Source organism: Pan troglodytes, chromosome 10, assembly GCF_028858775.2.
Source record: "Pan troglodytes isolate AG18354 chromosome 10, NHGRI_mPanTro3-v2.0_pri, whole genome shotgun sequence".
NCBI classification, from domain to species: Eukaryota; Metazoa; Chordata; class Mammalia; order Primates; family Hominidae; genus Pan; species Pan troglodytes.
Window position 1 is genome coordinate 53,512,068 of NC_072408.2, and position 25,914 is coordinate 53,537,981.

The 25,914-nt window shown below is 38.3% G+C and overlaps 2 protein-coding genes across 40 annotated transcripts in view; one reads left to right on the top strand and one right to left on the bottom strand.

The window, feature by feature from the left end:
• The window catches only part of PPHLN1 (periphilin 1), a 120,841-nt gene extending 109,850 nt beyond the window's left edge, over positions 1–10,991 (bottom strand). For 15 of the 36 annotated variants that reach the window (XR_010148043.1, XR_010148044.1, XM_016923627.3 and 12 more), the window contains exons 1-3: positions 10,804–10,879; positions 4,322–4,364; positions 1,040–1,131 (exon numbers count right to left, since the gene is read on the bottom strand). Coding sequence is in view for 33 of the 36 variants with exons in the window: in XM_016923627.3 (XP_016779116.1) it covers positions 1,040–1,131; position 4,322 (93 nt within the window). In the remaining 3 variants the exon portion in view is untranslated. Of the gene's footprint in view, positions 1–1,039; positions 1,132–4,321; positions 4,365–10,803 lie in introns of all 36 variants that reach the window. The other 21 variants (XR_010148045.1, XM_063785757.1, XM_063785756.1 and 18 more) reach the window with 5 other exon arrangements.
• Positions 10,880–24,265, top strand: ZCRB1 (zinc finger CCHC-type and RNA binding motif containing 1). Of its 4 annotated transcripts, XM_063785768.1 has the most exons (9): positions 10,914–11,109; positions 12,929–13,014; positions 14,590–14,618; positions 17,013–17,075; positions 19,131–19,242; positions 19,578–19,685; positions 23,045–23,157; positions 23,266–23,341; positions 23,833–24,265. In XM_063785768.1, exons 5-9 carry the CDS (start codon positions 19,141–19,143, stop codon positions 23,962–23,964), a joined length of 531 nt encoding a protein of 176 aa, XP_063641838.1. In that variant the 5' UTR covers positions 10,914–11,109; positions 12,929–13,014; positions 14,590–14,618; positions 17,013–17,075; positions 19,131–19,140; the 3' UTR covers positions 23,965–24,265. The 4 variants fall into 4 exon arrangements, with proteins under 4 accessions (XP_001167603.1, XP_009423852.1, XP_063641838.1 ...); XM_001167603.5 differs by lacking the exon at positions 17,013–17,075 and having other exon boundaries at positions 10,880–11,109; XM_063785769.1 differs by lacking the exon at positions 12,929–13,014 and having other exon boundaries at positions 10,927–11,109.
• The last annotated feature ends 1,649 nt before the right edge of the window (positions 24,266–25,914 follow it).

Below are 25,914 nucleotides of genomic sequence, written 5' to 3' on the forward strand. Positions count from 1 at the left end.
ATCTTTATTTTTTCCATCTTAAATCATTTTAAATCAACCCCAACCTGGATCGTAATCTAGGACAACGACAAACCTAGAGATGATACCACCCATCTAAGTGGGCTATAGGATTAAATGTTACATAAGTAAAAAATAACTAACGTAGACATAAATATTTGTGGCTTTTGATGGTATATAATGAATCTATAATATATTCATATACTATCACCACAACCTTAGTCCCTTGGTGCTTAAAATGGGTCTGTGCAAAAGTTTAAGTTAGCTTTTTAACCTTCCCCAAACCCTCCTTTAGACCTCCACAGGGAATTCTGGGGAGTCAGTACACATATTCACTCAAATAAATATTGAGCTTCTATTACCTGCTAAGTACTAGATGTAGCACTGGAAATAGTAAACAAAACAGTAAGTTCTTTGGGCTTAGAAAAGGCTTGGCTCAAAATTCCCAATTCCCAGAGCAACGAGAGACAAGAAGTAGGACAGCACACCAGAAGCTGCCTGTCTGCCTGACCCTGAGCCTCCAGGCATTCTTACTTACCAGTCAGACTGCCTGACCACAGGACAGCACACCTGCAGGAATCCTAACAAGGGATATTAACATGTTTCCACTCTAGGAAGAGTTCTCTCTTAGAATGAAAGCCTACTTTTAGAATTTCATATATTCAATTTGTAACATTTTTAGGAATATAGAAAAAAATAGGTAACAGCCAATAACAGCAGGAGCAGGTACTCAAATACTTCTTTGCTAACTGATGGTATAATCTTTATAAAATCTGTAATTTTGTTCACAAATTAAATTCAATATAAACCCTTCATTTTAGAAATTTAAACAAGAAATATAAATAATAAGTTTTCTACTTAAATAAAATGTTGTCTTTTATTTTTGAACTTTTAACTTTTAAAAGATAAGCTTGATCTCTTTTGTAACCTACACTGGTAAATTTCTGACACTTGAAGATTTTGTTAATAGGCCTAGCTTTGGTGTACCAAATTAATTCAGACACTAGGTTTTTGAATCATTCAATATGTAGGAGTAACTTACACTGGGATGACTTCGAGGAGGTGCTCGTTCTCTCGGAATTCTTTCATATTCATATCGTCCCTCAGACCACATTTCGTCTCTTCTGTAAGCCACTAAAGAAAAAAAAAAGAATTATGGATTTTATGATACTAGGAAGTAACAGAAAAGGTAAGGAAGGAGTAAATGATTACTTTCCAACACAAATATTTTTCAGAGATCTTAAGAGGAAAAAAAAAAAAATGAAAGTGACCAAAAGAAAAAATGTTTCTTCCAAACAATTTTGAGATTTTCTTTAAAAAAAAAAAAAACAAAACACGGAAAGCCCTATCTTCCTTCTTAGGCAAGACTATTTAAAGCTTCAAAGAGATTGTTGACATCAATTATGGGAGGAAATTGGTGGCACACTTCAGACCACAAATACTTCTTCATTCTCCTATAGCAAAACATAGAAACAATTCATTTTAATGAATAGTTTAAATGGCTGATCGGCAAAGTTATTCCTATTTCCTGGTGAATAGTTCGTATAAATAACATTAGTTTTTTGCTTTTCTACAGTCTTCATTTAATATATATCTACTCTCTCTATGTTAAATAATGTGTTTTCAACTGAAAAAAGTGTTAAAAGAACAATCCTGCAAAAACACACTCAACAATCCCTGAAAGAAACCACTCCTGATTTTTTTTAACGCTATAAATTTATTTTAATGCAAAAGCCACCTCACAAAATGTGAAATTAAAAGTTCTGTCAACATTTTTCAGGTTTGGGATTCAGAGAAGGGGGGGTGGGACAGTGTATTCTTTTCATAAATGCTTCCTACTTTGAGGAAGGTGAATATGGTGTTAAAGAATTCAAGGGTATATAGCCACAAGAAGAGATGAAAATAGTAACTGAACAGACAAAAGACAAGGTAAACAAGGCAAACAAGAGAAAATGAGAATAGGGTAGGGGAAAAGAGACCATTTATATGAAATGGCAATACTATAAATCAGAAGTTGGCAAATTTTTCTTCAAAAGATCAGACAAATATTTTCGGCCTTGTAGGTCACAGATCTCTTTTACAACTACTCACATCTCCAGCCATAGACAATACACATAAATGTATAAGTGTGTAAACTGGATTTACAAAAACAGGCTAGTGCTTGCAGGCAGTAGCTTCACAACTTCTGGAGTGGATGACAAATGGTTAACAGAGAAGAACCAGGAGAAAGTGAAGCAAAAGCAATCATGAAGCAGGTTCTAAGCCAAGAACTGTGAACCATCCTGATGTACAGAAGAACCACCATGAGCAAAAAACGAAAATGGTCCAGGTAGTAAGTTAGTGCCTTTCAGTACACAGAAAGTAGGGCACAGATATGTGAAGAAGAAACACATTTCAAAAAAGACTTAATGTCAAAAGATTTTTGGTGGCTCCTTATAATGTAATACTAAGGGAGGGGCAAACAGATAGCTATTCCATTTTGACAGTACAGAACAGCTATAGAATTCTAATGGTTCAGTTAGTTTAAGTTAAGGAAAAATTAAAGGCTGGAAGAAGGGTGCAACTTTTTTTTTTTGATGTTATTATAGCAAAGCAACCAATTTTCTCTGCAAAAACGTATCTATAATATTTTCTAATACAAACAGACCCAATATAATGAATTAACTAGCCAAAGATGCCTAGGAAATCTTACTTTAAATTAAAAATTAACTTTTTCTCAAGACACACATTCAAGAGAAAAAAATTAGCTTTTAACATTATGCATGAATAAAACTGAATTCTCTGTCTACAATAAGACCTCATTTAATAATGTATGATTCCAAGCAATCAGTCTTTTAGGTGCAAGAACTATGGAAGCTTGAAAGGGAAGTAAATTGTCAACATTACTCCTCTTCCCCCACCTTTACTGAATCCATTAAAGGTTTCAGTCTAAAGAGTTAGATTTTATCCTTTTTAAGATACAGTACAGAGAAATAGTAACAGCAATGAAGTAAAGTCAAATCAAAGGGGAAAAATGTCAATAGCTATACCCAGAAGAAAAACAGACATATAAGCAAACAGTTCACAAAAAAATACAAATGGCTCTTAAAAATCTTTTGAAAAGATGTTCAACCTCCTTCAAAATAAAGAAGATGAAAACCAAAACTATAATGGCATACTTATTTTCATCCAAAAGCTCTGCAAAAATCCAACTGCAGTGATGAGATTAAGGAAAGCAACACTTACATAGGTTAGTAAAGGAGGTTGGCCGGGCGCAGCGGCTCACGCCTGTAATCCCAGCATTTTGGGAGGCCGAGGTGGGCGGATCACGAGGTCAGGAGATCGAGACCATCCTGGCTAACACAGTGAAACCCTGTCTCTACTAAAAATACAAAAAATTAGCTGGGCGTGGTGGCGGGCGCCTGTAGTCCCAGCTACCCGGGAGGCTGAGGCAGGAGAATGGCATGAACCCGGGAGGCGGAGCTTGCAGTGAGCTAAGATTGTGCCACTGCACTCCAGCCTGGGCAACAGAGTGAGACTCCATCTCAAAAAAAATAAAAATAAAAATAAAAAATAAAAAATAAAAAAAAGGAAGTATAATTGGCACAGATTGGGAAGAATTTGGCAATATTTATTAAAATTTTAAAAACACATATGCTTTGACCTGGCAATTCTACTTCTAGGTATACTTGTACACTTGCATAGCAAAGATTGAAAGGAACTTAAAATATCCATCAAAATAGCACAAATTAAATTGCTGAACCAATCAGTTACATTTATACAAAAGGAATATTTTGTATTCCTTTTGTAAATTGATCAATTATATTTATACAAAAGGAGTATTTTTGCAAACCATTTCAAAGAAAAGTAACCCCAGTAACAATATGAAAAGACTGCCAAGATACACTGCTAAGCAAAGAAAAGCACAGTAAAAAGACCAGGTATGAGTATATATGCCTATGTACAGACTACTCCTGGGAGTAACAAGAGAATGCAACAGCAATTGCCTCTGGGGAGAACTAGGTAGCTGGGCAGAGGATGAATATTTTACTGCATAATGTATATATACTATTATGTATTACAAAAGTATGTAACTGTTTTTAAAGTTCCTGAAAATCATTCAATAAGCATAACATGTGAAGTGATGATAAAAATGACGAATGTAAATTAATATACTAAAGGAGAATGTAAATAAAAATAAGGTTTTGTAATAAATGAGAAAAATAAACAATAAGAGTTCTAAAGAAATAGTATGTAGTTTAATACTGAAATATTAAAATTTACCGGTGTCCCACAAAAAATGTAACAATAACTACTATATTAAATACTACTGTACTATACTTACTTGAGTCCTTTTAGGAATCAAATTTAACGTTTTCAACAATTTCCTGTAAGGGGGGGAAATACAGACGTAAAGATTTGTGTCTGTATAAACCAACCAATGTAGAGAAATAATTAAATCTTCATTAATTGTATAAACAGAACTCTCAAGCCAAACTCGCTTCAAACACACTCTTGAAAATAAAAGATATCATTTTGGCCACCAGAGGCCACCCAAGTTTCATAAGAACAAAATTATAATAACAATTCTAGTCCTAGAAGTCTAGTCTAGAATTTTGCCAGTTGAGAGCTGGGCAGGTCATCTCTCTTATCCTTATCTCTGAGATTGTACTAGATGTTTAAGGTTGTTTTTAGCTGTTATTGTAAACAATGGCTTCAAAATACCTCCATAGTTTAGTATGATGAAAATTACCATCTCCTATGGTAATTAGAAGACAGAATACACTAATATCACCTTATATTCAAATGGAAACTTGCAATTTTCTTTTTCTTTCTTTTCCTTAGACAAGGTCTCACTCTGTTGCCCAGGCGGGAATGCAGTGGGGCAAACACACCTCACTGTAGCCTTGACCTCCTGGGCTCAAGTGATCCTCCCGACTCAACCTCCCTAGTAGCTGGAACCACAGGCATACCACCACACCTGGCTAATTTTATTTTTTATCAAGTCATGGTCTTACTATGTTGCCCCCATGCTAGAACCTTGTAATTTTTAAAGGATTTAAAAATAGCTGATAAGTACAGCAAGCTTCCTGATTAGCGGCATATGTTGTTTATGATATTATCCAGGCTTAGGAAATTGACCAATCAGTTACATTGATACAAAGGTGTTCAGACTCCCAGTGAGTGATCATGTTACCTGCCACATCATCACTACATCTCCTCATACCAGTGCAGTTTCGATGGTACTCCAGAAAAGTTATCTAAGCCAACAAGATATTCAAACTGAAGAATCAACAGAAAAATAGAAGGACCCTCTACATCACAATTAGGCAAAGAACAGAATTAGAACTCAGTGTGGAGAATACAAGCTTCATTCAGAAGTGCGCTAATAACTGGTTATGGATTATAAAAATCTCTTTCTCTTATGCCATATTCAATGAAGATGGTATGTTTAATATACCATCATGGGATATTTAATTCCAGAAAGAAAAGAAGCCTTTCTTAGAGCACTCCACTGGGCTATCCAACCACTGTTATGTTAACTTCAACTGAGGGCTGAGAGGGTATGGAGGACTTGCACTCTAAGCGAAAGTGTCATGGAAATTGAGAAAACAAAGTCATAGACAATATCCTTCTGTCAAACCATTAACACTCTGAATCCAAAGTCAAGATAATGGATCTGTTTTTTCATTTTAACCAAACTGGTTATAGTAGCAACTTAGGCTATAGTAACTCTGCATTCCAATCTAGTCAGTTTCCATTATTAAATACACTCAGGATAAATAGCTTCCCCTCCCCACCAAAACTCATTCCTTCGCTTTTTATATTCTTTCAACAACTATTGATAGCCAACTAGAGTTACTGAACAGCAAAGTCACATTGACCTCAAACTTTAGATGAACATAGGTCTTTGCACTGGCAATTCCCTGCACAGAATATTCTTCTCCAGATGTGGAGAAAAGAAAGAGAGATAGGACTGTTACTGTGTCTATGTAGAAAAGGAAGACATAAGAAACTCCATTTTGATCTGTACCATGGCTGGGCACGGTGGCTCACGCCTGTAATCCCAGCACTTTGGGAGGCCGAGGCGCGCGGATCACAAGGTCAGGAGATGGAGACCATCCTGGCTGACATGGTGAAACCCCCGTCTCTACTAAAAATACAAAAAATTAGCCGGGTGTGGTGGCACGTGCCTGTAGTACCAGCTACTCAGGAGGCTGAGGCAAGAGAATCGCTTGAACCCGAGAGGCGAAGGTTGCAGCGAGCCGAGATTGCACCACTGCACTCCAGGCTGGGTGACAGAGCGAGACTCCATCTCAAAAACAAAAACAAACAAACAAAAAAAGATCTGTACCCTGAACAATTGTTTTGCCTTGAGATGCTGTTAATCTGTAACTTTAGCCCCAACCCTGTGCTCACAGAAACATGTGTTGTATGGTATCAAGGTTTAAGGGATCTAGGGCTGTGCAGGATGTGCCTTGTTAACAACATGTTTACAGTCAGTTTGCTTGGTAAAAGTCATCGCCATTCTCCATTCTCGATTAACCAGGGGCACAATGCCCTGCAGAAAGGTGCAGGGACCTCTACCCAGGAAAGCCGGGTATTGTCCAAGGTTTCTCCCCACTGAGACAGCCTGAGATATGGCCTCGTGGGACGAGAAAGACCTGACCGTCCCCCAGCCCGACACCCTTGAAGGGTCTGTGCTGAGGAGGATCAGTAAAAGAGGAAGGCCTCTTGCGGTTGAGATAAGAGGAAGGCCTCTGCCTCCTGCATGCCCCTGGAAACGGAATGTCTTGGTATAAAACCCGATTGTACATTCGTTCTATTCTGAGATAGGAGAAAACCACCCTGTGGCTGGAGGCGAGATATGCTGGTGGCAATGCTGCTCTGTTATTCTTTACTACACTGAGATGCTTGGGTGGAGAGAAGCATAAATCTGGCCTATGTGCACATCCAGGCATAGTACCTTCCCTTGAACTTATTTGTGACACAGATTCCTTTGCTCACGTTTTCTTGCTGACCTTCTCCCCACTATCACCCTGTTCTCCTGCCGCATTCCCCTTGCTGAGACAGTGCAAATAGTAAACAATAAATACTGAGGGAACTCACAGACTGGTGCCGGTGCAGGTCCTCCATATGCTAAGTATTGGTCTCCTGGGCCCACTGTTCTTTCTCTATACTTTGTCTCTGTGTCTTATTTCTTTTCTCAGTCTCTCGTCCCACCTGACGAGAAACACCCACAGGTGTGGAGGGGCAGGCCACCCTTCATCCAGGTATCTGTGGAATTAACTTTCCTGCCCTTCAATGTCACCTTCTTAATGTCACTTATAACAGATCCCCCAATCGTGCTATCTTTAATTAGCACTAATAATCTAAGATACCATATAATGTACTTTTAATACACATTAGTCCCTCACTAGTAGTATTTCTACTAGTAGTATTTCTAGTAGTGAGGGTTTAATCTGTATTAAAAGTACACTATATAGTATCTTAGATTATTAATGCTAATAATAATAAAAAGCAGGAATGTCTATTTGTTCACTGATGAATATTAAGCTCCTAGAACAATTTGCACACTGTGCTCAGTATTCAGAGTGAATTAATATTCTAATGTTTCTATTAGAAAATATTTGAAATTCCAGGCTGGGCACGGTGGCTCACGCTTGTAATCCCAGCACTTTGGGAGGCCGAGGGGGGCGGATCACGAAGTCAGGAGATCGAGACCATACTGGCTAACACGGTGAAACCCCATCTCTACTAAAAATACAAAAACAAAATTAGCCGGGGGCGGTGGTGGGCGCCTGTAGTCCCAGCTACTCGGAAGGCTGAGGCAGGAGAATGGCATGAACCCGGGAGGGGGAGCTTGCAGTGAGCCAAGATCGCGCCACTGCACTCCAGCCTGGGTGACAGAGTGAGACTCCGTCACACACACACAAAAAAAAAAAAAAAAAAAAAAAAAATTTGAAATTCCAGACAACTAAACGTAAATTTTAGAACATAATTAGTTAAGGTCATTGAAAAAAAAAATTAACTGATGCTGGGGCCGGGTGCGGTGGCTCATGCCCGTAATCCCAGCATTTTGGGAGGCTGAGCCTGGCGGATCATTTGAGGTCGAGAGTTCAAGATCAGTCTGGCCAACATAGTAATACCCCGTCTCCACTTAAAAAATATACAAAAATTAACCAGGCATGGTGGGACATGCCTGTAATTCCAGCTACTCAGGAAGTTGAGGCAGGAGAATCCCTTGAACCTGGGAGATGGAGGTTGCAGTGAGCCATAATCGTGCCACTGCACTCCAGCCTGGGCAACAGAGCAAGACACCATCTCAAAAAATAAAAAAATAAAAAGTACTGCATTCTCTACTAGTTTCACAAGTCACTTGACTTTCCAACGCTTTAAGGATACTTCTTTTATAAGCCCGAATGTACTGCACTAAACTTAGTAGGAGATCCCTGATTGTCCATTATAATTGATCAATTAACTGAAATTACACAAGTAAACAAAAATGCCAGATGTCTGCCTACATATAATATTTATAAATCTGAATTTTATTTCATATATGGATGGAAGTTAAGGCCTTAACCGGTCAGCCTCCTTCCAGTGTTTTACCCTCCATTTTACCCTAAAAAAGGATAATCAACTGTTAACGCATATTCATAATGTGAAGTTTCCAGGATCAAGAATCCAAGAGGTTTTTTATTAATCATAATAAATCCAAACTTCTATCTTCCATATGCCTCCTTCTATTATATCTAACCTTCTATTCTCTCCAAAAGCATATAATTATGCCTGTTTCCTTACTGTGCCACAAACAGACTAACACATACTACCACGGAGCTGTTTATTTTCCAAACGGGATATCTTTTTCCATTCTCTCATTCAACATCCAACGGTCCATCAAGGCCCAACTCAAAATCTATTATTCTCCACAAAGCCCATTATATAAACCCTACAAGACTTAAAACAGATTCCAAACTAGTGACTGATAGGCCATATGAGACTTGTGTTTGACCCACTTTTTTTTTTTAATAAAATTCTATTCCACTGACAACATTTAAAAACTGGGAGAGGATGCTTTTTTAAAAATGGTATTTCCAACTTTTTTTGAAAAAATTAGATGTTCTGGCAAAACTGGGATCATATTCTCACATAGCCACAATCAGCTGTAGCTGAGTGGCAGGTGACCCCTTCTACGGGTGAAGTATTCATTAACGTTAACTGCCTGATCTCTGAGACCATACCTTCAGCACCTGCAATCATTCAAGAAATAACTGACTGTCTTATGTGCCAAGAACTGTATTAGCTACTGGAGTTACAAAGATAAACGAGACAAACACAGTCCCTCACCGACAGTCTCGCTTAGTAGGGATGGCAAAGAAGCAATTAAGATACGTGTGATAAATGCCGTGAGGGAAGTGCAGGGCAGCTAAGAGTACATAGCAAAAATACCTAACTCTATGGAAGTTAGGGTATACCCCTCAAGTAAAGTGACAGCTAAACTCAGATCTTTAATAGAAGTTATCCAGAAAAAGATAGGAGGAAACAGGGAGCTCAAATGTCCCAGAGAGAGAAAAGAGCCTTTGTGAAGATACTGAGGGAAGAAAGTATTCTGAGGAATTGAAATCCGTTCAACACGGCTACAGCCATGCCCAAACTTTAAATGCAGGGTCAGAGAAAGGGCTCAACTGAAATGGCTGGCAGGAAAATCTACGTGTTATCAATAGTTAAGGTTAGGAGATGAAGGAGAATTTCACTAAAGAAGTTGAATATGTAAAATAGTTTAAGCAGGAAATAGAGGTTTCAGAAAGCACAGATGGGGTGTTGAGGGGTTAAATGGGGAAGAAACGAAGAAGCAGTGATAGCCTAAGTCGAAAGAAAGCACAAAGCAGCACGGAAATGAGACTATAGCACAGAAGACCACAGAAGCTTACATCTTGGGCGGTAACCAAGGATAACAGAGATGTAAAGCATGGTAAGTTTGGCTGGCCACAAGTATGCCTAGAGAATTAGTGCCAGCGGTCTCCTGTCGGCCACGGAGGCATTCAGGCCTCTCAAAATTCAGCTGCGCCCTGGATGGATTGTACTTCCGTCTCTATAGAAGACATCGGCTTCACTCTGGATTGATTGTGCAGGCTCCAGGAGAGGCTGTGGGTTCCAGGCTGCTGGAACGCAGGCTCCCAGGGAGTGGTTAGAGGCCTGGTCTGTATGTGCTGGTAGGTAGAAGTATAAATTACCTTGCATTACGTTCTGATTTTTCTGTAGGAATGGTGGGCATGTTATGGCCTCTTAGAGAAAAAGCAGTGCGTAGCCATTATAGATTTACAGGAAGAGAAAAGGTGCCAAGAAGTTCAACATTTGTCCATACCCATACTAAAGATGAGTCATTCTGTGAATCCAACTCTCCCCAAGTTGACCTCGTCTCCCCAAATAGACTGAGATCTTCACCAGAAAACAAAACAAAACAAAACATAAAAGGTCTGTTTATTTTGTAGTTCCCAAAGTGCCTTAATAGCTGGGTACCGCGAACACCTTCAGTAAAATTACCGACTTCCTGACTCCTCTCGGGTCACTGAAGTTACCTAGCTCAGTCGTCTTCTTGCATATTAAGGCGCTACAGAGACGCGAACCCCTATCTTAGACTCAATACTTCCCTTTATTCCAAACTCCACTGCGTCTCTCCACCCTCAACCGCATGGGCAGAATTGTCGCACAATTCAAAGGCAGGAGAATCCAGGACCCGACACAGAAAACTCCCGCCCACTCCCCCTCGTTTAGCAGCCCGCACACGCTCTGCATCCATCTCTGGGAAAGGTAAAAAGCGCTCACCGACTCTGGCCCTCCGGGAGACCCCGTAAATGCAGCCGTCCGCTCGCCGCCGTTATCCCAGGTAAGTACTTCCGGCGCGCGCAATGACGTTAGCGAAGCGCTCGCCTCTGGGCCCGCCTTCGGGGCCCGGATCTCAAACAGCCGGGAAGAAGCACCGTGGCTGCTGCTATCTGCTCTCCGCGCCTGACTCCTCCCAGGACTCGTGATGCCAAGGCCGCTGCGAGCGGCTACGAAGAGTCGGGGTTGAGCCCCAGCTGAGCCGAGGGCTCGCACTCTTCTGGTCTCCCAGGCCCAACCCACCTGAAGGTAAACGCCTCCTCAGCTGCGGCCTTCTCTCCTGCGGGGCTCCCTCCCCAGACTCGGCTGCCAAAACGCTCTGCCCCTCTCTCCCGCCACCCTTTTTATTCCAGGACGTTAACCTCTGCCTGCCTTCGCGGCTCTCAGCAGAACGTGTAACGCATAGTTTCAAATGAGAAACTTAAAAAGCGACGTATCTATGTTGAGTTCCTGAAGTTTTCTAAATAATTCCCCCATAACACCAAACGTGAGGCAGTTTTCTCATTCCTTCACGAATTGGCATGCCATAGAGTCAGTATTTTTCCATTTGTGATGGTTGATCTTCCCATCTCAAATACACACCGCACGCTCTTTTTAAATCAGAAATTTGAATTTGGTTGAGCCTGATATTTTCACGGTAATTTGCTGACTTTGTAAGATAAAATGTGAAAATTACTGATTACATTTGTAAACTTTATATACATATACACACATACCTACAGGTCTGTCTCTTCGAGGCACCAAGCCTATTTATATAATGTATCATTTCATAATTTGGCAATAAGCAAAATTAGCGTTTCGAAAGAAGTTTATATTGTCGATACATAAAGCTTAAATTTACTCCTTAACATCATACTAAAAGGGGAAAAGAAAATTTTCCTCTTAACACACCACTCCAGAGAAAAAAAATATTAAGACAAGCAAAAAAGGTACCCAGCCATAGTACAGGCATGCACAGCATAACAACTTTTTGATTAACAACAAACCACATATACCACAGTGGTCTCCTAAGAGTGTAATACATTGTACCATATTTTTAGTGTACGTTTTCTGTGTTTAGCTATGTAAATATTTACCATTGTGTTTCAACTGTCTACATTATTCACTACATTAACATGCTATACAGGTTGTAGCCTAGGAGCAATAGGCTAGACCATCTAGGTTTGTCTCAGTACACCCTGTGATGTCTGCACTGTGAAATCACGTAACACTCAGAACATACCTCCTTCATTAAGCATAGCATGACTGTGTATTAGCAAAAATCAGTGGCTAAGGTTCTGTCTGAGTCCCCATGCTCTTTCTGACCTGGGTAAGCAAGGTGCAGGTATTGTACATATACAGTACATATTCATTAGAGCATTTTTTTTGCTCATAGTCTGAGTGGAAGTTAGGAGTAGCCTCAGGGTTTTTCCTTCATCTATTTAAAACCCGTCTCCCTACCCATACAATCTGGCACTGAAAGTGTTGGTATAAAGAATACTTGAAAGAAGAAGAACCAAAAAAGAATTTTTTTTAAGTGGTGACTGGGAAAAAGGAATTCCTTAATTCAGCCTGCTGGAGTCATTGTTCCTAACTTCCTAAAATGTAAGGAAGGTGTACACATCTGGCATAATTAAATCGGTGATTGTTAATACTTTATTGGTTTTTGTTTTTTGTTTTTTTCCAAATAATACCCAGACTGGTCTGATGTATTGGTTTTATTTGGAATTAATAATACTTGGTTTAGGCCAGGTGTGGTGATTCATGCCTGTAATCCCAGCACTTTGGGAGGCTGAGGCAGGTGGATCATTTGAGGTCAGGAGTTCAAGACCAGCCTGACCAACATGGTGAAACACTGTCTCTACTAAAAATACAAAATTAGCCAGGCATGGTAGTGGATGCCTATAATCCCAGCTACTCGGGAGGCTGAGGCAGGATAATTGCTTGAACCTGGGAAGCAGAGGTTGCAGTGAGCCGAGATCGCGCCATTGCACCCCAGCCTGGGCAACAAGAGGGAAACTCCGTCTCAAACAAAAAAAAAAGAATCCTGGTTTAGACTGATTGCTGATAAGTTTATTTTCACTTTTAGAAATGAGTGGTGGATTGGCTCCAAGTAAGAGCACAGTGTATGTATCCAACTTGCCTTTTTCCCTGACAAACAATGACTTGTACCGGGTAAGTAAATCTTATCGAGTGACTGCTATTTGAGATACAGATAACCTTAAGCAAATAGTTCTCCCTGGCAAATTCTTTTTTCCTTTTTTTTTTTTTTCTTTTTTTGAGACAGTCTAATTCTGTTACTAAGGCGCGAGGCTGTAGTGCAGTGGCACTATCATGGCTCACTGCAGCCTCCCTGCCCCCTCAGGTGATCCTCCCACCTCATCCTCCCAAGTAGCTGGGAATACAGGTGTGTGCCACCATGCCTCTACAAGCTACCTGGGAGACTGAGGTTGGAAGATTGCTTGAGCCTAGGAGGTCGAGGCGACAGTGAGCCAAGGTCACACCACTGCACTCCAGCCTGGGTGACAGAATGAGACCCTGTCTCAAAAAAAAAAAAAAAAAAAAAAAATAGAAGCTATATTTATTGAACATTTAAGTCAAATTATGTGTTAGATACTAAGGAGATGCTAAGATGTTAGGTGCTAAGGAGAAAAAATAACGCAGGAAAGGTGGGCTATTGAATGTTAAGTTGGGAATGGAAGTGAAATTTTACATAGGGCGGTCAGAAATGCCATTATTGAGAAGGTGACTTTTGAATAAAGACCTGAAACGAGTAAGAGGCACCTGTGCAAATTCTAGAGGACAAACATTTCAGAAAAAGAGGGGTAATCTTAGGTAAGCCCACTCGAGGTGCCTTATAGGACCTATTTGCATCATGGTAAGGACTCTGGCTTTCACTCTGCATGAAACAAGAAGCCATTAGTAAGTATTATATAGAAGACTGTACTGGCCTTCAGAACCCAGTGTTGCTAACACTGCTATCCAGTTATTTTACATTCCAGCATTATACAGCTTAATCATAGAATGAAAAAATTCGTTATTATTGGTTGCATATACTAACACATTCTAAAAGACTTTTTATATAATAGGAACTCTTAGTATATGGGTAATGAGCTGGAACTGTAGAAATAAATGAGATTGCATAGGATAAAGTAAAAGTAACAGAAGAGAGAGCCAAGTATAAAGTTCCACCAACATGTTAATGGTGGGCAGAGGAAGAAGACTGATAGAAATGGATTTTTCATTATAAAAGCTTATTCTTTGAGGTTTTGTTTTGTTTTTTAAATAAAGCAGTCTAAGGATCTGCCTTCTCAAACAGGGATTGCTTAATAGGAATAACAAGGTAGTGGTGAGGGTAGAATTGGAAAAGTGCTGCTCCATAACATTGACATTTGAAGCACAGGTGTAGCTGGCACTATGATGGAGTTGATAGTTGCCATGGGTATACCTCAGGAACACAGCAGCTGTCCAGTATGTATGCCTTAGATCTACCACATGTGTAGAGTGAGTTTTTTTCTCTGTATTTACTCCACTGTCAAATTTAGAAACAGACACATACATGTGACTCCAACAACAGTAAGTATATTATTCTAGTAACCAAAAAAAACTTTTTCCTAGGGCCTGTCTTATAGACTGAAGGCTGAAATTATTCATAAACTGTAACAAAGAATTTGGTCAATGTCTGCAACCTAAAAATTTGATGTTTTATGATTTTAAAATAAATTGTAAATATTTGGTCTTTTGTTTCAGATATTTTCCAAGTATGGCAAAGTTGTAAAGTAAGTATTCATATTAAATTTTGTAACTTCATTTAAAAGTTTATCTGAATTTGCTTCTACATATTTTTAATGACAGATTTTTAAAAATAAAACATGCTTGATATAATAAAGAAAATACTATTAACATTTTTATGACAATTTAGTTGGTTTTCCATGTACATAAACATGTAGACAATTTTTCTTAAAGACTATTACATACATACAATTTTCTTTTCTTTTTTAATTTGACATACCATAAATGTCTTTCCATGTGCTATAAAGATACATCCTCATAGCTAATGGTAAACAAATATTTTGGTTACTAGGAAGTGTGTTATCAAGTATACTATAAGTAACCTACTTTCAAATAAATAGCTGGTTTTTTGTTTTTTGTTTTCATGTAAATAGTGTAAAAACAAATATTTCAGTGCATCTGACTTGCAGGATGCTGTGAGTCTGATAAATAGAAAACATATTATCTTCCTTCAGAGATAGCTTGGAGATCGTTGGAAAGACTAGAAACGTGCAAAAATGGTAATGGATGATAACAGGGCTGAGGGTTAGGAACAATAAAAAGAACTTGAACTTCTCGTATTTCACTGTTTTAAATCAAGCAACTATATTATGGGGCAAAAAAGTAACAGGATACTGTCATCCTAACTTTCTTGTAACCAATATAGATTCTGATATAAATTTAAAATCCCAAGAATTTTGAGCATATCTATCTTGGATAATTTCTTCTAGTGTTCCATAAATGGATATTAAATGGTTGAAGCTCGTTTGCATCTTGAAATTACTAACTTCTTTTACAGTTACTTTGCTATTAAAAAAGCATTATCAAAAATGCTTCTGTGTAAATTTTTGGGTGTTCAGATTTTAAAAAGTCATCGTCATCAGTCCAAACACTGGTAATGATGATGGTATGTAATACTTAAAAGAGCACATGTATATGCCAGGCATTGTTCTAATCTCTTTATGTGTATTATTTAATTCTCACAACTACCCTTTAAGGTAGGTACTATTATCATCTCAGTATTATACATGATGAAACTGAAGCACACAGTAAACCTAAGGTCATCTTGCTAGCTAGTGGTGGAGAAAATATTTGAATCCAACGGTGAGATTTCAGAGCCCACTCCCTTTTACCTTTTTTCTTTTTCCACTTTGTCAGAATCTCTGAATGGATCTCCATATAAATATATAGTCCTAAACCGTGAAACTGCAATGGAGTTAAAGACACAAGAGTTATAAGCACCTAGAAACAGGGAAGACTATCTAGTCTAGAGAGCCAGGGAAGGCTTACCTAGGTCAGTATTTTTTGAGTGGAAACCTAAAGGATGAGTAAGAGTTAAGTAGGCAAAAATAAGGGAGGAATATTTCAGGTAGAGGGAATAGCTTGTGCAAAGGCCCTGTGGCAAGAGAAAATAAAGTGAGATCAAGAAATAGAAAGAAGGCCAATGTGACTGGAGATGAGTGAGTAAGGGGGAGAAAGCACAAGATGGCTCCAGAGATGGAAGCAGGTTCCTCATCTTACTTCTTGGTCAGGTTACCAAGGTATTTGGTTTTCATTCTAAGAATATCAGGAATCATTTAAGAATTTTAAGTGAGGGGTGACATGATTTAAATTTTTTAAAGTTTATTCTGGCTTAATGTAGAAATTAGATTGGAGGGGAACAAAAGCAAATGCAGCTGGGTGCAGTGGCACACACCTGTAATCCCAGCACTTTGGGAAGCCGATGTGGGAGGATCACTTGAAAGGTCATGAGTTCAAGACCAGCCTGGCCAACATGGCGAAACCCCATCTCTACAAAAAATACAAAAAGTAGCCGGCCCTGGTGGTATACACCTGTAATCCCAGCTGCTTGGGAGGCGAGGCATGAGAATTACTTGAACCCAGGAGGCGGATGGAGGTGGAGGTTGCAGTGAACCAAGATCACACCACTGCACTGCAGCCTGGACAGAGCAAGACCCCATCGCAAAAAAAAGAAAAAAGCAAATGCAGTGAGACCAGTCTGAATCTAAAACTGTAGCCCAGGGGAGAAATGTGTACTAAAATAGTACAGGTGGAGATATAGAGACTGGTCAGATTTGAGAGGTGGTCAGATTTCAGAGATCATTATGAAATAAAGTGGGTAATATTTAGTGATGTGTATAGGAAGCAAAGTGGGTACTATTTAGTGATATGCTTACTTTGCGTATAAGGACTTTGTGAACAAGAAGGAGGTGTTATGGATGACATTCAGGTTTCCCAAAATAGTGTATGCTTCATATTATGTGCTTAAATAAGTACATCATATACCTTGTATTAGGAAATGGTGCTATTATCTACCTCTTTTCCCTTGCCAGAAACATGGGAGTCACAGTAGATTTGTCTTTTTAAATCTCTGATGTAATTTTTTTTTTCTGTTACCACAGAAGGTATCTCTATCAAAGTATTGTATGATAGTTGGTTTGTTGGTCTGTCTCCACCACGAAACTGTAAGCTTTCTCCTGAGGGTAAAAACTACTGTTAGTGCTTAGCACATGGGCTTGAGGCTAACAGAGTGACTGAATGACCGAATGAATGAACACACACAATGTACTCTTTTAGAAACTACTTTTCCCATTTTTTTGGTCTGTCTTTCCCATTGAATATAAAGGTATATCTATCAATCAACATATTGAGCTGGGCACATATGGATTACAGAGACAGCCTTAAAGGAGTTTACATTAAAATAGATGAGATGAGGCATTGTTTATGAATAACACAATTCAGCAGAGACTAGCATAACAGAGGAGAAATTATATCCAGTTGAAGCTATTAGAAACTGACACATTGACCTGAATCCCGAAAGAATGAGGAAAATTTTAATGAGCAGTGATTCAGAGGTGGAAGAAGATAGAAGCTGTATGAACAAAGGCACAAATTTGGGGAAATACAGGCCATGCTACTGGAGCATTGAGTGGTTTCTTTTGGGTAGACTTCATAGTGTGTGCGTGGGAAGGAGCAGTGAAAGATGAAGGAGATGGGAGCCAAATCATCAAGGATACTGACAGTGGGACAAAGAATAGGCAACTTACAGAACCAAAGATTTTTGAACAAAGGAATGGTGTGATTTTATTTATTCCTTAAGTAGAAGACTACTTAAGGATATGAGAAAATTATAAGAGAAAAAATTACCATAAAGGAACCAATAAGAATAGCCTGTTAAAACAGTAATGCCCCTATGGACAAGAAAAAAGCAGTGGAATTGGAAAAGAGGCAACAGATGAGAGATCATTAATTGAGGATGATGTAGAAAGCCAATACTTCTTTTGAAATACTACTTTAAAAAAAAAAGATTGATAACTTTCACAAACATTATGAAAAATTCCAAAACATAAAGCAACTACCTTATTCAATATTTCTGTCAAATTGGTGATTTTTCCAACTCCAGCATTCCCTCTACATTCACCAGTCATCCCTTGGCATTCTGTTGTAAGCAAGAGCCTTCCCTCCCATCTCCTCCACTTATTTATTGGTCTTTTATCAGTAAGAATTATAAATTCCTACCTTCTCTGTGGCTTATAATTTATTACTGTAATGAATTATTTTGATGCTCAAATTGTCCTTGATTTGGCTAGTGGGAGCTCCTTCCAGCTGGCTGCTGTATTCTTGGCCCCATCATTCATTCATTCATTCCTCCCTCCGTCTGTCTCTCTCTCACTCGCTCACGCACTCTTGCACTGTCTTACTTTCTGGCATAAGATGTTCCAAGCTCCTCTTGTACCTGCCCTGCTGTAGCCTTGGAATCCGCTATTTCTCCAAAGAGCCCTGTTGAACATTGTTTTTAAACTATGTTAAATGACATACGGTGGGCAAGGGCCTCCATGACTAGGGATGTGGATGGGGCAGGAGAAAGAGCAGGCTCTGTGCTCTCATAACTCTCCTTGTCACTCAGGTACACCCTAGTGGGTGGTATGGCTAAAAACCACAGAACTGGAGATTCTTTTTCCCTAAAGATCGGGGTCTCATTATGTTGCCCAGGCTGTTCTCAAACTCCCATGCTCAAGCATCCTCCTGCCTCTGCCTCCCAAGTAGCTGGAACTACAGGTGCACACCACCACAACCAGCTCTGGAGGTTTTTTTCCTTATTTTTCTGAAGATTCTTTAAAAGAATATTAAGAATATACTTTGATTCTAACACTTAGAAAAATAAATCATTTTACTTTTTGTGTAAAGTATACCTTTATTTTGTTTTGTTTTGCAAGGTGAGGGAGTTAGCATGGAAGAGGGATTGTGGTTACGCTTTAAGATTTCATTGTCTCTGTAATTTCTTCACCCTTCAATCTCTGATTAACTCCTAATCATAGCTGTGCTCACTTCTGTTAAATCAGTATCACCCTTTCCCATTTCCATTCTTGATATCCCTTGACTTTGAAGAGATAGCTGATTTTTCAAATGTATTAATTTATCTTATAAATTTTTAGCCCTTTTTAAAATGAATTTTTCAAGTATTAATATCTGTTTTATTTATTGCTGCCTCATTTTTAACTCTTTGTTTATGCTTTAAGGGTTACCATAATGAAAGATAAAGATACCAGGAAGAGTAAAGGGGTTGCATTTATTTTATTTTTGGATAAAGACTCTGCACAAAACTGTACCAGGGCAATAAACAACAAACAGGTAAGCTATTCATCTCCATCAAGGTTTTTAGCCCCAAAGCCTTTATGCTCATCCAGGCCAAAAATGTGGGGATATAGTGGATCATCAGGTCTAGCAGATATCAGTAGATTCTTAAGATATCTAACTTAAAGAAAAGAGGTCAAACTACTGGGTTCTCAAAACATTGGTGGAATCTCAGGAATAAGAATACTACAGAATAGAATTTATCACACCTAAGTGCCAATTGCTAAAAAATCCAAAATAAACTGGAATTGAAGATTTGAGAAAATTGATTAAATAATTAATTTTAGGTTTCAGTGAAATACATTCTACATTTACATTTTTCTCTTGTTTAGTTATTTGGTAGAGTGATAAAAGCAAGCATTGCTATTGACAATGGAAGAGCAGCTGAGTTCATCCGAAGGCGAAACTACTTTGATAAATCTAAGTGTTATGAATGTGGGGTAAGTAAACCTAAAACTTAATGGAACTTTCCATAGTTTAAGATACTTTTCACATCAGTCTTTTATTTTTGCTCACCAAAACTTCTGACTGGCTAAACCAGATTATGAAAATGCTTTATTTTTTAATATTTATTTTTTTGAGATAGGGTTTTCCTCTGTCACCCAGTGCAGTGATGCAGTCACAACTCACTGCAGCCTCCACCTCCCGGGCCCAACTGATCCTCCCACCACAGTGTCTGAGTAGCTGGGACCACAGGCATGCACCATCACACCCTGGTTAATTTTTAAATTTTTTTGTAGAGGCAGGGTCTTCCTATGTTGCCCAGGCCAATCTCAAACTCCTGGGCTCAAGCAGTCCTCCCACCTCAGCCTCCCAAAGTGCTAGAGTTACAGGTGTTAGCCATGGTGCCTGGCCTAGTTGTTAGGGTCTCTAAACTCATCAAAGTAAATTCAATTGAAATGCAATGTGTAAAGATAACCTGAGTTGGGTAATACAAAGTGGTATATTCTCTAGTTCCTAAATCTTTGAAAATCACTAGTTTTAAAAGTGTTAGACTGATTACTTATGTCACTGTGTTGCAAGATTTTCGTAACTCATAAATTTTTGTTAATAGGATATTGCCTGTTTCTTTAACAGTTTTTAAGTTACAGTTCAATAGCAACATTATCATGTGACTTTATCCTCTATGGGATATTGTGTTTTGAAGTTTTTTATTTTTTCCTATTAGTATTGCTAGTGTTTTGTAACTGAACTATCCCCACATTTTCTTCTTTGGTTCTCTTCATGATCTGTCATTATCCATTTAAAGTTTTGGTGATGAAGAGAGAGAGACAGCCATAGAATAATTTTGTATAAGGTCTGTATTGGTACCAAGAGAATTTTAGTCTGGTTCTCACAGGTGTAAGTTTGTAAAATGACCATAAAAATACTTAAGAAACAGGCCGGGCACAGTGGCTCACGCCTGTAATCCTAGCATTTTGGGATGCTGAGGTGGACGGATCACTTGAGGTCTGGAGTTCAAAAGCAGACTGACCAACATAGTGAAACTGAGTTTCTACTAAAAATACAAAAAAAAAAATTAGCCAGGCATGGTGGCAGGTGCCTGTAATCCCAGCTACTTGGAAGGCTGAGGCAGGAGACTCGCTTGAACCCAGGAGGTGGAGGTTGCAGTGAGCCGAGATTACTCCACTGCACTCCAGCCTGGGCAACAGAGGGAGACTCTGTCTCAAAAATAAAAATAAACATAAAATAAAATACTTAAAAAACAGAGTCCAGAGGTAGTAATGGGGAACTGGGGAGAGAATCACTGAAAGATACCGTCCTGGCTACAAAATCACATGGAAGATGCAAGGAAATGGCTTGAGGTCCTCTACCCCACTGTCACTCCCCCTACCCCCGACAAAAAAGATAACTAAATAAACAGACTGATGGATGGATGAATAGAAAGAGTGAGCAAGCAGTTGCTTGGATACATACTGATTCTGTCAGTTCCTATGATTCTAAAACCTCTTAAGTAAACACTTTAGAAACTTTTCCAAAGTTTTGAGTTTTGTAAAAGAAAGAAAGGGAGGGAGGGAAGGTAGTTATATTCAGATTAGTATATATCTTCATATTCACAGTAAATATTAAATTATCTGAGAAATCCTAGATGAATCTGTTAATCGGTTCCTTTTGGTTTATGGATCCATAGAGTTGTTATATTTTTTACATTTTTGTATTTAATTTCCCTCCCTCCAAAAAAAACTTTTTTATATTGACCTAGCCTGGTTTTTCTCAAGTTATTTCATTAAATCCTTTTTTAGTATGGGATATGTTAATTTTTTTTTGCTATAATATTATTCCAAAACAGTTTCAGATATATGTCTCTATTTTCTCAGCAGCTCATTAACAGTAAGTAACCTCTTTAAGTTGGGCTATGTCCTAGGTATACAAAGTGCACAGTCTGTCTGCTCTGTCAAATATACTGGAAAAGCATGATTATTGTTCCCTTCTATTGTTCTAACCTTGGCTCAGTCCCCACACCCTACCCTGACATAACCTCTTAAATGGAATTGTAGTGAGCTGATGTCCAGATTATAGTTGAGCTCTTATGTTTTACAAATCAATGTTCTAGCTAAGTAGGAATAATAGCCTAGTCCAGCATTGTCAAATGAGAATATAATGCAAGCCACGTATGTTACTAAGTCTTCAGAAATCCAATGTGTATTTTACCTTTACAGTACGTATCAATTCAGACAAGTTCTCAGTAGCCACATTGGTTGGCTAGTGACTACTGTAATTGGATAGTGCAAGTGTAGTCAGGATATAAAAGGGAAAAAACGGAAGTAATTCATAGGAAAAGTGAGGAAGAAATTTTCCATTTGTTTTTTGGTTTTTTGTTTGTTTTTTGAGACAGGGTCTTGCTCTGTTGCCTAGGCTGGAGTGCGGTGGCACAATCTCAGCTCACTGCAGTCTCTGCCTCCCGCATTCGATCAATTCTTGTGCCTCAGTCTCCTGAGTAGCTGGGATTACAGGCATGTGCCACCAAGCCCAGCTAATTTTTGTATATTTAGTAGAGACAGGGTTTTGCCATGTTGGCCAGGCTGGTCTTGAACTCACTTCCTAAGGTGACCCACCTGCCTCAGCCTGCCCAGCCCAACAGAGTATTAAGCAACATCTTGGAAATTAACAGGAATAGTTTTATCCTTGTTTTATCAATAACTTAAGATGTTTACATTAGGGTAAATGATCCATTTAAATTTTAATTTTTTTTTTTTTTTTTTTTTTTTTTGAGATGGAGTTTTGCTCTTGTCACCCAGGCTGGAGTGCAACGGCATGATCTCAGCTCACTGCAACCTCCACCTCCTGGGTTTAAGCAATTCTCCTACCTCAGCCTCCTGAGTAGCTGGGACTACAGGTGTGTGCCACTTATGCCCAACTAATTTTTTTTTTTTTTTTTTTTTTTTTTAGTAGAGACGGGATTTCACCATTTTGGCTAGTCTGGTCTCAAACTCCAGACCTCAGGTGATCCACCCACCTCGGCTTCCCAAAGTGCTAGGATTACAGGCGTGAGCCACCGCGCCCGACCAAACTGTTTTATATCTTGAATTTTGAGATTTAAATGTTTGAAAGAAGACTACTACTTCTACTCTTAGTAAAACTACTAAATAGTCCTAAATGTTAAAATAACTGAGAGTTATAATATCACCTTCTAAATATTAAAGTACTGGGTTTTATCATTAATGTCTTCTGTATAGTCCCAGTATGGGAATATTCCTTTTTAAATTTGAAAACTTTTTAGTAATAAGGTACCAGGCAAGTTTTTATAAATAACATCAAATATGGTATTTTTCCTTTCCTTTTTAATGGGAAACAAAAGGAAAGTGGACACTTAAGTTATGCCTGTCCGAAAAATATGCTCGGAGAACGTGAGCCTCCAAAGAAGAAAGAAAAAAAGAAAAAAAAGAAAGCTCCTGAACCAGAAGAAGAAATGTATGTATATTATTCTTACTAAATACATCATCATGTTGCTTTTGTCTTTTGGTTGGTTGCTTTTGATTATTGGTTGGTTACATTCCAATTTGTTTTTCTTTATTTAAGTGAAGAAGTAGAAGAAAGTGAAGATGAAGGGGAGGATCCTGCTCTTGACAGCCTCAGTCAGGCCATAGCATTCCAGGTATTAAATTGTTCTTTTAAAAGGCATCATACAATAGTTGACTTGGTTTATAGTCCTTGCTTACTTCATTGATCACCTCATGGCAACCTCTCTTTTTCCCCCTAACCTCCTAAGCCTTAGGAGACAAGCTGTTTCTCTGAGGTACTTAGCCAGTGTGAATGAAAAGTTCCCATTGGTTCTTCCTAGATTTTAAGGGCCCCACAACACTTACTATCTTAATCTTTTTTCATTAAAGAAATGAGCAGAACTATTTGCTCAAAGTGAACATAGCCCAACAGAAAAGATTTTTTTAAGAAATTGCCTAGGATAATTTTGTGTAAGATTTTGAGATGAGACAGAACTCAGGGGAAGGGAGCAGATCTTATTGTCTGCATGGACTGGGAGGGTGGGAAGTAATGGCATTTGTGGTATGTTTTTGCCATGTTTTGAATTAATGAACCATAAATAATATTAAACAGGTTATTGGTTTTGTTTTGTTTTTTGAATCACAGCAAGCCAAAATTGAAGAAGAACAAAAAAAATGGAAACCCAGTTCAGGAGTCCCCTCAACATCAGATGATTCAAGACGCCCAAGGATAAAGAAAAGCACATATTTCAGTGATGAGGAAGAACTTAGTGATTAAAATCTTGCCCCAGCACAGTAATAAAAATCAAGATTTGTTAGTAACAATCTTAAAGAGCTAATTTTAATAAAAATAAGAAAAATTAATACTATCATGTTAATACTATTATTGTCATCCCAAGAAAAAAGATATTTTAAAAATTTATTTGAAAAGTTCATTATAAGGGCTTTATTCATGCCTGATTTGTTTACATGAGGACTTCTGAAATTAATCCTTAAAACAAACTTCCTGAAGACCGAAAAGTTGAATGATTTATTGTTACTTATATTAATAAACTTTTCAAGAGAATTTTGTCTTTAAATATGGGTGTTTTGTCATCATATTTCTTGTAGCTTTATCCCAATCTGGATAAATTGTAAATACCTATAAAATAAATTATAAATACCTATAAAATATAAAGTAACATAGCTCTAAAAGGCTTAAAATCAAACACAGGTATTATTTGTCTGACCTACCCATAGCACCAAATTCCATTCCCTAGAAGAAACTACTTACATGTGCACACATGTAGCTAAATAAAGTACATATATTTCAGTCACTTAATAAAAGAATAAAGGAGAATTATTCAATCTCTTATACTTCTCCTACCTTCCTCAATCTTCCCAATGTGGCTGTATTAAAAATTTGGGGGAATCCATATATATCTTTTTTAATAACCAAGTAAATACTTTTCATTTCTGAGCCAAGGAGTATGCTATGATTACGTTTTTTCCTAGAGTTAATAATTGTCTATTTTTTTCCATGTATTGTCTTTGTATTTATGACTAAATCTTCCCATTCTGTCTGCAGGTGGGTATATGGTAATGGAATTAGAGAGCCTTTAATTTTCTACTTTGTATATTTCTATATTGTTTAACTTTGTAAGAATGCCCATTACTTTTTTAACTAGTAAAAGCAATAGAAATAAGTTAACACTATCATAGTAATATTATTATTGTCATCCCAAGAAAAAATATATTAAAAAGATATTTGAAATTTCATTATAAAATCTTTATTTGTGTTTCCACTTTGAAAACTACAAAGTGTTAACCACCCACCAGCAAAGAATCTTCCAGATTGCAACAAGACAATGATTGAATGCAGTACTCAACCATCTGTTTGGCCGTTAGTCAAATACCACAACAGTTTTGGTTTTTTTTTTTTTTAAATTTTTATTCATTTATTTATTTTTGAAACGAAGTCTCACTCTGTCATCCAGGCTGGAGTACAGTGGTGCGATCTCAGCTCACTGCAACCTCCACCTCCCCGGTTCAGACCATTTTCCTGCCTCAGCCTCCTAAGTAGCTGGGATTACAGGCACGTGCCACCACACCCAGCTAATTTTTGTATTTTTTTAGTAGAGTTGGGGGTTTCACCATGTTGGTCAGGCTAGTCTCAAACTCCTGACCTCGTGATCCACCCGCCTCGGCCTCCCAAAGTGCTGGGATTACAGGCATGAGCCACTGTGCCCGGCCTACCATTTTAAAGCAAATAATTGGGAAAAGATTTGCCACAAATATATAAAAGTTTCTATGAATACCTGAAAACAGACTCTAATAGGAAATAAATTAGTGACAAATAGAATATTTAGAAGATAAAATAGGCCAGGTGTAGTGGCTCATACCTGTAATCCCAACACGTTGGGAGGCCAAGACAGGAGGAGTGTTCGAGGCCAGGAGTTTGAGCCCAGCCTGGGGAACATAAGGAGACTGTCTTTACAAAAAATAACATTAGCCATTCACACCTGTTGTCCTAGCTACTTGGGAGGCTGAGGCGGGACAGCCTGGGAAACAGAATGATCCTGTCTTTAAAAAAAAAGTAAAAAAGTTTATCATTACTTATTAAGGAAATCTATTACAACCAGTGATATATCAATTTTAACCTAATTAGGAAAAAAACACTTCAGTGTTGGTGAGGATGGCATTAAAAGCACTTGTGGTATCGTATACATGCCCTGGATCAATTCTGAAG